This window comes from Arachis hypogaea, chromosome 4, assembly GCF_003086295.3.
Source record: "Arachis hypogaea cultivar Tifrunner chromosome 4, arahy.Tifrunner.gnm2.J5K5, whole genome shotgun sequence".
Lineage (NCBI taxonomy): Eukaryota > Viridiplantae > Streptophyta > Magnoliopsida > Fabales > Fabaceae > Arachis > Arachis hypogaea.
In genome coordinates this window covers 5,073,057-5,087,864 of record NC_092039.1, presented here as the reverse complement: position 1 = coordinate 5,087,864, position 14,808 = coordinate 5,073,057, and the positions used below count along the sequence as shown (strand labels likewise).

At 33.9% G+C, this 14,808-nt stretch overlaps 4 protein-coding genes across 4 annotated transcripts; 1 reads left to right on the top strand and 3 right to left on the bottom strand.

Moving 5' to 3' along the window:
• The first annotated feature begins 1,319 nt into the window (after positions 1-1,319).
• On the top strand, positions 1,320-3,436 carry LOC112794530 (mitogen-activated protein kinase kinase kinase 18-like). The gene has a single exon (XM_025836526.3). It carries the CDS (start codon positions 2,000-2,002, stop codon positions 3,434-3,436), a length of 1,437 nt encoding a protein of 478 aa, XP_025692311.1. The 5' UTR covers positions 1,320-1,999.
• Positions 3,437-4,864: 1,428 nt separating this feature from the next.
• On the bottom strand, positions 4,865-7,297 carry LOC112795933 (uncharacterized). The gene is made up of 2 exons (XM_025838151.2): positions 6,527-7,297; positions 4,865-5,615 (listed from the first exon to the last, which is right to left on the bottom strand). The coding sequence occupies exons 1-2, from the start codon at positions 6,816-6,818 to the stop codon at positions 5,257-5,259; spliced, it is 651 nt and encodes a 216-aa protein (XP_025693936.1). The 5' UTR covers positions 6,819-7,297; the 3' UTR covers positions 4,865-5,256.
• Positions 7,298-8,120: 823 nt separating this feature from the next.
• LOC112795932 (probable F-box protein At4g22030) lies at positions 8,121-9,140 on the bottom strand. The gene has a single exon (XM_025838150.2). It carries the CDS (start codon positions 9,138-9,140, stop codon positions 8,121-8,123), a length of 1,020 nt encoding a protein of 339 aa, XP_025693935.1.
• A 2,195-nt stretch (positions 9,141-11,335) lies between these two features.
• On the bottom strand, positions 11,336-14,034 carry LOC112795931 (peroxisomal membrane protein PMP22). The gene is made up of 7 exons (XM_025838148.3): positions 13,775-14,034; positions 13,461-13,559; positions 12,704-12,805; positions 12,357-12,432; positions 11,991-12,061; positions 11,717-11,802; positions 11,336-11,632 (listed from the first exon to the last, which is right to left on the bottom strand). The coding sequence occupies exons 1-7, from the start codon at positions 13,844-13,846 to the stop codon at positions 11,581-11,583; spliced, it is 558 nt and encodes a 185-aa protein (XP_025693933.1). The 5' UTR covers positions 13,847-14,034; the 3' UTR covers positions 11,336-11,580.
• Positions 14,035-14,808: the final 774 nt, after the last annotated feature.

The window sequence follows — 14,808 nt, the reverse complement described above, 5'->3', positions numbered from 1 at the left end:
ATATATTATATATATTTTTTTTAGTTCAGATCAACCATTAAAATAACTTGGAACACCAGTATTCTTAATACACTTGAAACTCTTCGTATGTATATAATATAGTTAGCTAACAATTTCACAAGTCACAACGTGAATGGACAGCCTGGTTGGCATTTAATTTTGGATCTTGATAGATAATGATTCTCTAAAGTGTGAGATGTAGGAGCATTATTCTTTTTTTAAAGAGTGTAACATTGTAATATTTAAAGGTTGATGGAAAAGTTAATGACACAGATTATATGATTGATTAAGCTTGGGGTTCTTAAATTAAATCTTACATTATTAGTTTTTCTCATAAATGATTTAAATGTGACACGTTATCCTCTAAAATACACAAGTATAATACATGATGCACTTTTTATAGACTTTAGAAAAGCCAAATTCTTTTCCTTTCATCATGTGTGGTGATCGATGCTGCTTATGCTTATTAGTGAAACGAGTTAGTTGGCTTTTTTCGTTCCTTCCTTTAACCATATGTTATGTTATGTTATATGTATTCCAACTGTACTTTCAATCTGTGCAAAGTGCAATAATCCAACGTTGTTGCCCATACTTTTGAGGCCTTCGCCGTTTAATATTTCAATATTTATTCACCTTTACAGTCATCGTGACTCATCATAGATAAATCCCAAGCTACGAATGGTTCTTTCTTTAAAATAAAAATAATAATAATAATAATAATAATAAAGCCTTTCGCTGTTGCCTTTCTTTAATTTTGTTTTGCTTCGCATACAATCTACCTAATCTCGGAGATGAACTGGAAGTTCCTTTTTTATAAAATAAAAAATACCATTTCGTCCATTATTCCACTTTGACTTTAAAAATCAACTACGGCGTACGTAGATTAACTGAATTAATTATGCGGGAAGTAAAGCGGATAAGACTACAGGCTACAAATAATATTATATTAATATACATGATAATATATAGTGATTAGATAATATAACATATGCAAAATGTTTTACACTGTATAAAACTAATAAATTCCTCAAGAATTGACTTTCACCAAAACAGATACATACAATGCATGCAGATTATTATATCGAATTCACTGAATCGAAACAGTTATTTTCATCTTGTTCTTTTCATTTGGAGATTATTATATTGAGACGGTTTTCTATCTTTTCCAAACAGAATGTGCTACCTACCTGTTTGGCAAAATCCCTGTAATTTTCACATTATTATCTAGGCTACCTAATAATAATAATAATGCATATACTATTATAGCATAAAGTTCCTAACCTATTGTGGTGGTGTGGGCTCATGAAAGGTACTAACATATAGTTTACAATATAGTTAACAAAATTAATGGAACAAAAAAAAAGAAAATACCATGGAATATGCCAGTGAAGATTATATCCATAAACACTCATGATTCATGAATCACGCGCGCACACAGTAATAACGTTCACCGGTTAATATTTCAGCATGCACCGAACCGCAATCTTAGCGTAGTATAACCACGTGCCACCATGTGAACACAATTCACTATCTCATGATTATTTTGAAAAATCCTTGTTTAGAAGATAAATAATTTTTCTTCATCCAAGTCTAAAACTAGCCAGGTGTACAGTACTAGCACTAACCATAACTAGCACTAGCGAACAGTGAACACACATAACATGGCCGGCCAACAACAAAAGGAGAGGCTTGGACACGTGGATCGCTCCCATCATCTCATGACAAGAACCTTGTGATAGATGAATGAGACGGCCGCCGTCCATTGTACACAAGCAAAAAAAAAGTGCACATTTTTAAATGAAAGAGCAGCTTTCCATATCACCAATCATAACTCGGTTAACCCCTCACACTAAGCCAACCAAACCAAACCAAACCAAACCAAATTGTATCTTATATAAATATATAATAATTTCCATAAACTGTAAGAAACTTAGCTTGCTCCCAATTCCCAACAATAACATTCCATTCCATACACTCTCTTCTCTCTTACCTCTGATCCATGGACTACTACTGGACTAGAGGTCACACCCTCGGCCGGGGATCCACAGCCACCGTCTACACCGCTGAATTTCATGGGTTTGGTGAACTCTTTGCCGTGAAGTCAGCGGAGGTACACCGGTCTGAGGAGCTGCGGAAGGAACAGGGTCTTCTTTCATCGCTCAATTGTCCTCAGATTGTCAAGTACAAAGGGTACGATGTTACGTACGAGGATGGTCGGTACTTTTACAACCTCTTCTTGGAATACGCGCCAAGGGGGACCCTGCTTGACGTAATTGCCCATTACAATCACGGCGGTGCCACCATGGAACACTCATTGGCAAGTGTCTACACGCGCCAGATTCTGTTGGGACTCAACTATCTTCATTCCAATGGGATAGTACATTGCGATGTAAAAGGGCAGAACGTTCTCATCACCCAACATGGCGCCAAAATCGCCGACTTTGGTTGTGCCCGCAAAGTTGGCTCCGGCGCCGGCGGACGAGGAGGGGTTATCGCTGGAACGCCGGCGTTCATGGCGCCGGAGGTGGCGCGTGGGGATGAACAGGGATTCCCAGCTGACGTGTGGGCCCTGGGATGCACCATTCTTGAGATGGTTACCGGGAAACCGCCGTGGAAAGACGTTTCCGGCGACCCTGTTTCGGTGCTTTATCGGGTTGGATTCTCCGGCGAGGCGCCAGAGATTCCGGAATCTGTGTCGGAGGAAGTTAAGGACTTCTTGGGGAAGTGCTTGAGGAGTGAAGCGAGTAAGAGATGGACGGTGAAGGAGCTTCTGGGACACGCGTTCGTTGCGGAATCGCGTTTTGTGGGAATAGAATGTGATGAGCATGATTTGGACACACCCACAAGTGTTTTGGAACCACAAGGCCTTTGGAACTGGGACACCAATCAGGACTCGCCACGTGGCATCTCTTCAATGAATTCTCCTAGTGCTAGGGACAGAGTTCTTGGGTTGTGTGGTGATGATGAGCCTAACTGGGATCTTAATAATGCTGATGATGATAAGTGGATCACTGTGAGAAGTAATGAGGACTACTCTCCCGTTGGGATAGCTCAGGATTTTTGTTCAGACAATGTTAGGATCCTTAGAGAGGATGATGAGAATGTTTTGGTGAATTTTTATGAACCACCACAGGATGTAGTAGTAATTTGCAATGTAATTCATGAATTGAGTAGATGGAATGATGTAGTAGTTGTTGTTGGTGATTCTTACCTTTGCAGAATCATTGATTGTAAGTGTTGCATTAGAGATTCAGTGTTTTTAGGGTGTTGTTCATCATGTTCATCTCTAAACATTTATTATTATTGTTGTAAGAAGAAAGAAATTTATGTTACGCATGGTCTCCTCTTTAATTCCACTTTGGATGATATGGCTACTTTACAATTTAAATTTCCTATTCTACTTCAATGGAATAATAACGTGTTCCCAATAATGTGAGGCTAAATTTAATGCTATCCATATAGCAAAGGCTGGCTCCTACTTTAACCAGCTAACATGTTAACCTATACTTTATTATATTATACTGTAACGAAACATAATGCAGATCACAATGCAACATGTTTTTAAACAGTAAATTTCTTACTTTTTTAATATGGTATATCTGGTTTTGTTATTGATGGTGATTGGATAGTGACACCGTCCAAATTGATACTTACTGAATGCACATCAGCATGGTTAATTTATCTTGGAGACTTTTAGTGGCGCCAACTTTTTAATGTAAAATAAAAAACATCACTATGGTTATCTTAATTAACCAATACCTTAATTCATATAACTGATTTGGCCTGGGCAAGTTGCAAATGAGAACACATTTTGGGCTCTTAAATGAGCTGAGAGGTCGCAGATGCCACTTTATCCTCAACAGCACTAAGTAACCGCCCCTCCTTCCCTTTGTTATCTAACATCTTTATTAATTACATATTCTTTCATTATTATAATTATATTATATCAGCTAGCCTCTATTATTAGTTCCAAGGGGACCACAATTACAAACTATACGATAAGGGTAACAGTAATGGCACAAATCATAAGTTTGGGTCTTTTCAAATATAAAATGGTACCGAAAAAGGCCAAAACAAAAGAGTCAAATTAAAATAAGTGTTTTTGTAATTCGAACCAGGCTGCAGCAGGATGGTGGTTGGGTTGTCTATCTTTTCATCTATGATAACATGACCTAATTCTAAAGAGTTACCAATTATTCCTTTTTGGACTGAACCATACATAACCAAGAATCTTATTTTACATCATAAATAAATAAATTGACAACTATTATCTATTTACCAGCTCAGCCTAAAACTCTGTTATCTTAACATAATTTGTCCAAATTGGCATATGTAAGAATGCTTTTTTTTTCCTAGTATCTTCAAATCTGATAAATCAAGGACTAATTTATTATAGATTTAAGTTCTATTTAAAGGTCTGCTATTAGCTAATAAGTTACTGTATGCACAAGAAGGAATTCGAATTCCCAATATTTAAGCAGACGAGTGAGTTGACCACTTGATCAACTTAAATTGGTTATATATTAGAATGCTTTGTAATGTAGTACCTGTCAAGTTACGTTTAGTTTTTAACTGAAATCTGAGTGTCATTCATCATATTAAAAAAATGCAGGCTGAGAAGAGCAATGCAACAAATAGCAATTGCATTGTACCAATGCCAACTTAAGCAAAATAAAAAAATGAATACAGCAAATAGTATTGTACCAATGCCAACTTAGGCCTAATAAATTAAAATAAAAAGGAGGTAAAAGGCTAAAAGACAATAAAAGTTTCTTAATCTTCTTGGACATAAGAACTATTTTAGGTAAGATTAACTAACATAAATATGACCAAAAATGAAAAAAAAAAAGTTTAACACAAGAAATGACCAGACAAGAAATATTCTACGGCCAAGCAAGGCGTCATCTGAATAGGACCAATGTTAATATCAAGCAACAATAAATGCCAACAGAAAAAAACATAAAACAGCACCAGGCACTTTCTTGGCCACATCCTTCAAAGTTTGTCAAATCTTAAGTAGTGAAACATATAAGTTACATATGTGCAGGGAATCAGAACTATATTTCTGTAGTCACTTTTCAAAATTTTCACATTTTTTGTCAGCAGAAAATTGATATCAAAATCACAACCTTCAAGTGAAAATCCTAATTCTTATGGATCATGTGATAAACCTGTTATCAGCAAACTTCCATGAAATCCTGGAAACTAAATCATCCACACACCTGCAATCTTTTCTGACATACTCTTGTTGGTACCTTAACGTGACAACCTTCCATTGACCGATTGTAATTGACTGCGGAGTTCCTGGTTTTCTTCCAGTAAGCGGCCATACTCAAGCAAGAAGCCCTCAGATTGTTTTCTTAAAGCAGATACATTGGCTTCTGCAACATCTACATCTTCAGTTTTTGACCGCAGTTCAGATTCAAGCTGGTGGACTTCTTTTCTCAATCTGGCTGCTTCTTCTTCTATGGCTTTGTTTTCTTCTGAATTCAAAACTTTTGCTTCTTCTGCACGTGCTTGTTTCTTGGCAGCTTCCATGCCCTTCCTTCGAAGACGGAGTTCTCTTATGTAATGGTGTAATCTGTCTACCATAAGTGCAAGAAAAAGTACAGCACCTGCACATAATTGACAAAAGATGATTGATTCTAAATACCCATAGTGTTCTACTAGTCTCAAATCTCAATATTTTCAGAATATTAAGGGAACAGAATGAGTGTTCTGAAACTCAAAACAGTGTCATTCAGGTAGGATTATAACTGTGATTCCATTCCAAAGTCCTTTTTCTTATGATGCGATTTAGGATATTGGATGGCATCAACATTATTGGGAAGACAATAAGGAAGTTCATATGGAATATAATATATAGAGTAAACAATCAAATTGGTCCTTAACGAATTTTAGATCGAACACTTTGCTCCCAAGGAATTTCAGATCTGACAGAAGTAATTCTCAAAGACTTCTAGGGAATCAAAATTTGTTGGGGAGCAAAGTGTCTGATCTATAATTACTTGAAGACCAAATTGGTGTTTATTCTAATATATATTATGTATTTTACCTTAGGAAGGTGCTTTAGCAGGAATCCAAAAGTTTTTATTAGAACAGAACAATAATTTTAGATTGTTTGATTTTGCTCGAGTACTATTAATCAGTAAAAACCATATAATTTGATTATTATGGAATATTTAATCAACCCATTTTGATGGCTCATATTTAGAATCTGCTTAAGAAGTTCACACAACTCAAGTTGATTCAACATTCGACATTCATCTACTAAGGAAAGAAAAACCAGTACCAAACTGTAATATAGACATTTCTAGAATGACCCAAACCAAAAAACAGTGAAACAGTAACTCCAATGCAATCATGAAAAATGCTGAATAAATCTGAGACACAACCATGAATATACAAAGTCTCACATTGTATTATACATCCTCAATAGCTCAAAATAGCAATGTAACAAATCAGTTCACACCATAACAAAAACTACAACTCATTCAACTAATGAAAGGAAAGGAATTGTACATACCCATTAGTGTCGATTCAAGAAGGTGCTTGGCCATTAGAACCTGATCGGTTGGGTTGAGAGAACCACCAGCAGCATCCTCGATCCCACGCTTCTGAATCTGGAGCATGGTGTACACAGTGGAGAAGAGCACCACAAAGATGGTACCTGCAACACTCTTAACCATAAGTGGTCCTCTACCCCTCTTCAACCGATCCAATCCCATTATCACAAGCTTCCTCAATGGGGTCTTGAACAGCAACACCACTATCATCGCTGCCTCCATGAACACCACTAGAAACAGCAACTGAATCATCTTCCCACAGCAACAATGAGCAGCGCAACAATGTCAAGAGCTTAAATTTCGGATCTTTGATCGATGGGGTATGACCGTATGAGTGAGTGTGGCAATTTCACAAACAGTTGGATGACAGAGACACAATTCTTATGGGCCCACTGGGAGGTTGTGCATCACTGTCATCAATCTCAAATGGTCATTGATACCAGTCAGTCAGATTCAATTAAAATTTTAAAAATAATAAAAAAAAATTGGAGCTTTTGGTTGGAATGTGAAGAAAAAAAGGAAAAGGAAAAGGCAATGGAAGGCAAGAAGAATAGTTTGTGGTTACATTACACCACTCTTGTTTTTATTAACGAGAAAATGTCGTTTGTGTAAATCAGATCTATGTGAGCACCGCCCTATTAGTGTTAATCATATTCTAATCCGCAATTAAATGAGTTCTGAACTTAATAAGATTATTCTCTCTTATTTTTGCTTCTTTTGTAGGTTTAGTTGACTAGAAATTGTAAGGTTATGTTTTTAACTAGACCAAAAGGCACTAGATGGAAGCAGAATAAACTAGTAATAATGGATAATGAAAGTCACATAATTAAAGAATCCGTCTGCAAATTATGCTTTTGTTTAATGCAGCCTGCATTAGTCTATTATTACTTTTTACTACCAACCGTTTACGTTAGACAAGGACTGAGTAACTAGAAGTGTAAAATTTGAATACTTTTAATGTTTGGTTTTGCAATTTTCGGTAATTTCGTTGGGATGAATATCCCACCTAGAGGCTGAGCCACTCAGAATTTGACACGTGAAAGGGACTCCTAACAACAGTAATGAAGTTGGGGGTTTACAAAAATCAGGTAAAGAGAAAGCTGCAGCATTGTTACATACTTATATCAATTTGTTTACCGATTGTTGCTAATCCACATAATTAGCTTCTTATGGATCATGGATATGGATGTCAAAACAAATAAAATTCCCATTTCATTTCAAGTCTCCAAACCTGTTCTCACTTGTTCTGTTCTGTTGTTCAATTGTAACTATTAGTGACCAAAATTAGTTAGCATCCTTTTTCCTGTTTGGCCTTTTGGCTTTTCTATTTGTTTTTGGTCTTCTTATAAGTTAATAACAAAATAATAAGGATAAAATTAATTAAGTCAAGCGCTTTACATATAAAAGAGTGAATGAATAGTACAACTTGACCCCTAAACTATGCAATGCATAAGGACAATGCAGATCAGAACCAGCTTGATGAATAATTTGAGCAGATAAGCTAAAGTCTCAAATTATCATTTACAAAGAATCTTAATAACATTTTTGGTATGCCTAGAAAAGCTTGCTAGCAAAATCGTTTTGAGTAGAAGATGAAAATTGCCTTAGTTCTTCAAGACTTTTACCAAGCTGTAGGGCAACTTTGATCTCAAACAATTCTCCATTTTCCCTTCTGTGAAGATCTTTTTCCCTTAAATTCTGCTGAATAGACTCCTCCATGAGCTTAAAGAACCCAATAAGAGACCTATATAACTCAAACACCATGCCAACTTGGCCACCATGCTCAACTGTGTTAACAACACAAGCCAAAGCCCCACCAACAACACCAAACATCACAGGCCATGAACCATTCACACATCCCAAACAAGCAGAACCAATTGCTGCAAGACCAGTGAGTAATGGCCCTGAAACTGCCAACACCTTGTTTAGATTCAAAGCCTTTCTACTTAGCCTCGTGTACTCAGCCATGTCCTTCTTCCTCACAGCTTTCACAATTGCTTTCATTTCCCCTTCCAACCTTGAATCCCATCCATTATTGCTGTTGTTTTTGTTGTCCCCTACTTCTTTCCAATGATGTTTCTTCTTCCTTTGAGGCCACCACACTGCTGGTTCAATTTTGTGAGGGAATTTGTCAAGCATGGTGCCTAAAAGAGGAAGAGGGTAAGCCTTGTCCAATGCCAAAACTCTTTCCATCGCTTCAGTTACCTCGAATTCATTGGCGTTACGGAGAGAAACCTTTGTTCTTAGCTCTCCATTAAGCTGCTTGAACAACCTAGCAGCATTTCTCTGTTCCTCAGCAAGCTGTGATGGCTGGAATTTGTTCATGACAGCAAGTATTCCAGTTGCAGCCATGAAAAGGATTGTTGATGAAACCTTAAGTGCCATAAGAGGTGCTCCACTTGAAGTAGTACTAGTAGCTGCAAGAGCAAGCATGGTTGAAGCAGAAAGAGTGATCATGTTAACTGATGTTAGAAGAAGGTGGTTCCAGTTGTCGCGTTGCGCTGCCACGTTCTTGTGCATCTCCAATCTATCTGATACAATCTCCATAATCAAATGAAGCTTAACCATCTCCATGGAATTTTGAGCAAGTGTTGTTGAATTGTTAGAATAATTATTATTGTTTGGTGTAGTGTTTTGTGGTGGTGGTGGTGGTAGATGAAGTGAAGTTATTTAGATAATCTAAATCTGCTGCCAAACTTGATGGGGTGGTGGTGATTTTGGTCACATGGATCTTAGGCACATTCATTGTAGCAGCAATCGATCTTGTACTCAAACACCAGAATGAAGAAACTCTGCTATGAATTACACAGGTTGCCATGTGCTATTACCCTCTCTTTGTTTATGAAGGCCTTTGATTTTATATGCTAATGCTTAAGCACATGCATATATTTATATACAAGAGGATCCAGCAATGAGATTTTATTGTTTTAGGTAATGCAAAATATGGTTGAGTTGTGTGAAATGTGAATTGATTTATGTCTTCTTGCTTTGGCTATATCTACATTGAGTATTCTTCCTCCTATGCTGACTTTCAACTTTCGACAGACATAACGAGTAAACTCTGCAGGCTAACTATAAACATGTTAATAAAATAAGACCTTAAGTCCATAACTTCAACAATTAAAATTAAAAAATTTAATTATTTACTCGTGTATGTTCTTATCAACTAATATATATTGTGTCAAATATTGTGTTGTAGCTCATATAATGCATGTCCCTGCCTTATTTTGCAAACATTTTGACATTATAATAACTCATAATACAAAGTTCTTTTTTTACGATTTATTGTGTTCATTTGCTTACTTACTGTTTAGTGTCTTCATATTCTTTTTAAATAATTGTGTTCAGATTTGTTGAAATAGTCGTGTAAAATTGATGGATAATCCTAAGTTCCTAAGTCCAATTTTCCATCCTCTAAAAGAAAGCAATGACCCTTATTTTGTGGGTGACATACACTTATTAATAATGGGAATGGATTTAACAATTGAGGGAATAAAATATGATTTTTTTATCATAAATTTTATAAATGAGATAAAAAAAACATAAAAAAAAATTAAAAAATTAAAAATCATACTTTATTTTCTTAATTATTAAAAAAATTGAGAGGATTCACTTTCACTAGTAATAACAAGGAAAACCGATTCTGAAACTATAAACATGAATTGAGGAGCCATTTGGCGTAACCTTTAAATATAGCAAGTGCCTTCTCTTCTTCTCATTTCTCAAGTCTCTCAATAACATAAATTTTTGGCATTATTGGCACTTCAATTTACACTTCATGACCATGCATGTCTCACTTCTTCATATCATATTTTCTCAAGAGATGCTAAAAACTTCATTATTATAATTCACATATGCTGTTCGCGTGTGAACCTCCGAAACTATATTTTATTATGTGAAAAAAACTATTGCTAGGATGTTTGTAAACAATATTATATGTCTAGCAAATATTATTATTTTTTATCAGTATTTGATTAACAATAATTTATACACATATTTATAAAAATTTTATACATAAAAAATATATAATTTATATATATATATAACCAAAATTTGTATATATAAATTAATATAATTTATATCTATATTTTTTAAAATTTACACATATAAATTAATAAAAATTATTTATTATGCTAATCAAATAATAACTAAAAATACTAGAAATTACATGAAGTTTCTCGGATGTTTGTTATAGACTATGAAGTACGGACAATTCGCTAAGTTGTCGTGTCCACGTGTCGGAGATATTTCGGACACGAAAAATAAAAAAATTTTCTTCGGATATATTTGGACACACCTAAATATCATCACGTATCAACATATCCAGTCTTATTCTTAAAATATATTCTTAAAATAAATTTAGATCTAATATATATTATTATTTATTATAACAAAAAATATTTTAAATACTTGATATAATTAAAATAAGACATTATAAATAATTAAAAAATTAATTTATATTTTAATATCAGTAAAATATCAAAATATCATTACAATTTATCTAAAAGATATTTTATATTTTATATGTATACGTGTCCCTATGTCTTATAAGATTTTAAAATTTGTGTGTCAACGTGTCGTGTCAGAATCTGTGTGTCATAGGTTACAGGACATCATCATGACTGTCTTTTTTATTATTATCTAAATCTATTATTTGTCATTACGGTTTAAGCGTTTCAATATTTTTTCTTACTAAAAGTGACTCGAAATTTTGGCAATTAAAATACGAGGATAAAATTAACAAATTCTATGGACTCCACCACCAGCAATTAACAAACCAAACATACTCCCAAAATAGGCTTTACCCTTTAGTTTTAATTCAGACATACTGATTTTTTTAGATATCAATTTGTCTCAAGCAAACACTTATATTCTGAGAGGGAAAGGGTATGCCTTATGAAATTCCAATAGTTCAAAATAAATCAGAAGCATACAGCACTGGGAGCAGTTAGATATAGACCCTCATAACATATTATATTATCTATTACTTGGAAGAGGTTTTACTATAATCACTTTAGGCTTTAATCAATACCATGGACCGTGCTCTTAGGTTCAAGAATATTCCCCTGAAATGAAAAATATACACAATTACCAAATGATGATGAAAGACAAGGAGAGTCAAAGAAAGAAAGAAAAAAAGAAACATGTACCAGCAAAATGCAACTAAGCTGTGGAAAACAACACGGAAATGAAGAGGCATGAATTTGTGATTTATGAACCCCACAGCAGGAAAGAACTGCACCCCAAATCCATTAGAGGCTCTCAAGTTGGTGATCAATGACAATAATAATAATAATCTTTTTTTGACAGAAATACTTGCATGCTCTTAGCTGTCACCATTTATTTTCATCTATAATGTTTTTACCATTTACTCAATTTTTGGAGTGATCTTAAATGCTATTTGAAGTTGTAATTGAAGATTACCGTCCATGATGTGTACTGCACTGATGGATAGTCCTTCTTAACCTTAGCTTTCACATGCACCCATGGTCGACCTGCGTTCAACGGCGTATGGCAGTTTAGACATCATTTTGTGGATTCACTTGGTATGGAGTCATTCTCTCATTATTTTTTAGGATAACTCCTATAAGTTTGTTCTTCTTCTTTATTTTTTTGGAGTAAATAGTTGACCAGGAATATAATTGCATTAGGTGGACTATTTAGTGTGTTGACATGAATGAGAATTATCTTATTTGTTCACATTTTTTCCACTTGTATCTAACCAAGTGTAAATCCATGTTAACTTTGCTAAAAAGATGCAAGTTAATTAGGTATATAGAAAGGGCTAACCTTCAATAACTAATCCATAATAAATCAAGAAAAGCAAATTGTTCAGAGGAGAAGATGTCAACTGTTCAATCAAAACCTGAAAAGCCAAAAATAATTGAAAAAGGATAAACAACTTATTACCCTGTCTCTTTTATAGAAGTGGATTTGGAATATCCAAGAATCAGATATTAAAACCAAATAGAAATAGATATAGAAATAAATCCTTGTGGAAATATATTAGGACAGATATGGTTAAAGAATTGAAATTCATTTACAAAAAATTGTATAGGATTTGTGGTAATCTTATTTTTCAATTTTCAGTTCTGCAGTTAGAATAATGTTTCTAACACAAGTTTTTGCAGCTTCACCTTCTTGGCTGCGGTTGTTGAGTCCCTCTTCCCTTTGAAAAATTTATCCAGTATAATATGAAAGAAATGTCCAAAGGGTCCAAGATAAGCAGCTCCAAAAAACTGCATGCAATAAACGATTTATGTTATTCCTAATGTAAACATGGAATGGCATTGAAAACAAATATTTTAGACATAACTTGTATCTAAATTTATTGGCCAAAATGATGTGACATTATGCATATAACAAGTTGACCATGAATAATTAATAAGCGGTAAAAGATCAGCAGCTATTATTTTACTCCTTTTTTTTATTCTTGTTAGGTATTTCCAGCACCCAAAGTGTAATTCTGATCATTGCACAAAGTAGTTTGAGCTCATTGGTATATTGCAGCTCATCAAAATAGTGATATTAATGAGAAGCAAATGTTAATCTTTCTAATGAAATTTATGGAGATTTTAGAGAAAAAAAAGGGGGCCGTTTCAACATCTTAACAAGCTGCTTTTCAACATATAGGTTTAAATTTTCCTTCAATGTTTCCCTTCCACATCACTGCTAGTTATTTAGAACATTGCTGATTGAATAAACCTTCAGCTTATTCCTTGAAATTATAAATGCAGATCATTAGAATGGCTACTTGGAAAATATCTCGTTAAGATCCTAATATTTTACCCTTATTAGTCAATTAATCTTGACATCACAGTCTTATTGACCAAACTAAAACTAAATTATCTGGAATTAGAGGCAGTAGAAAAGTAAGAAGGAAAAGGAGCTGACCACTTTGAGAAGAATCCGTTTGAATTGAAGTTTTTGTATTCCAGTAAGCTTCTGAGACACTATGTCACTGATAGCAGACAACACCCCTGCTGTGATAACCTGAATTAGTCACAATCGAAGTTAATAAACCCATCAACACTCTCTTACCTGAATGGTTCAAAGTTTAAAACTTAAAAGGTAGCTCTTTTAGGACTACCGAAAACAGAGGGTCGACGAAAATGGATGCAAGAAGGAAAATTGCTGAAGTGAGAGGTAAGTTTATAAAAAAAAATGCAGAAAAGAAAAACAAAGTAAATGAAGAAGAAGAAGAAGACCTTGGTTCTCAAAGGGTGTTGCTGGAGCTGTTTCAAGTAATTGTTGAGTCCGTTCTTGGCTAAAGATCCCATCTTTGGCTTCAAACACAAGTGGGTTTTGTTTGACTTAGGAACAGAGTGTGTTCGTGCTCGTCTTAAATCTTAATAATGGAAGGTTTGTGACTTTGTGGTTTATGCAGCACATGCGTAATAAGAATGAGTGATCAAAATATCTCCCCCAAATGGGAGGAATTGAAACCAATTTCCTAACTAACCAGCTTATTCCTCCACTTAACTAAATGTTTAAAATTTAAATTTTATTTTATATATGTAATAATTTATTAATTAATAATAAATTTTTAAATAAAATTTATAATTTATAATTTTTTTAAAAAAAATCAATTTGATTTTTAAAGTTATATTTAAATTTTAATTTAATTTTTAAAATTTTAATTATCTTAATTTAGTCTCTAAATTTTTTAAATTTAATCACATTAATTTTTGTGGTAGTTTCTGTTGTAGAATTAATTAAAAAATTTAAAGACTAAATTAAAATAATTAAAATTTTAAAGATTAAATTAAAATTTGAGTGTAATTTTAGAAGCCAAATTTAATATTTACTTTCATTTTTCGAAAATACCATAAAAAAATGAGGAATAGGAGTTAGGACACTAATCATTAATCAATGTTGGTGCTAGGCCACATCAACCATTTTTATTTTGTTGATATCAACGCCATTTTTTCCAAATTTTTTTGGTGACTTGACAGTTTTTAGTTTAACAATTAACAACTATGACGGATTCCTCAATCACATTTTGGATCTTATATGTATATCATGACTATTTCATATCACTTTTGCTTTTATTTTGTTCAGCTTCTTTTTTTTTTCACTTGTTCATCCTGCTTCCTGAATTTAAACTTCTGAAATCTCAAGGTATTTTCACATAATTTGCCTCAACTCAACTCTATGTAGTTTAATTTTATATTTTTATAACCAGGAATGAAAAAATGTCAAACAATCTAGCAAGAACTTACAGACTAATAATTTGTATTTG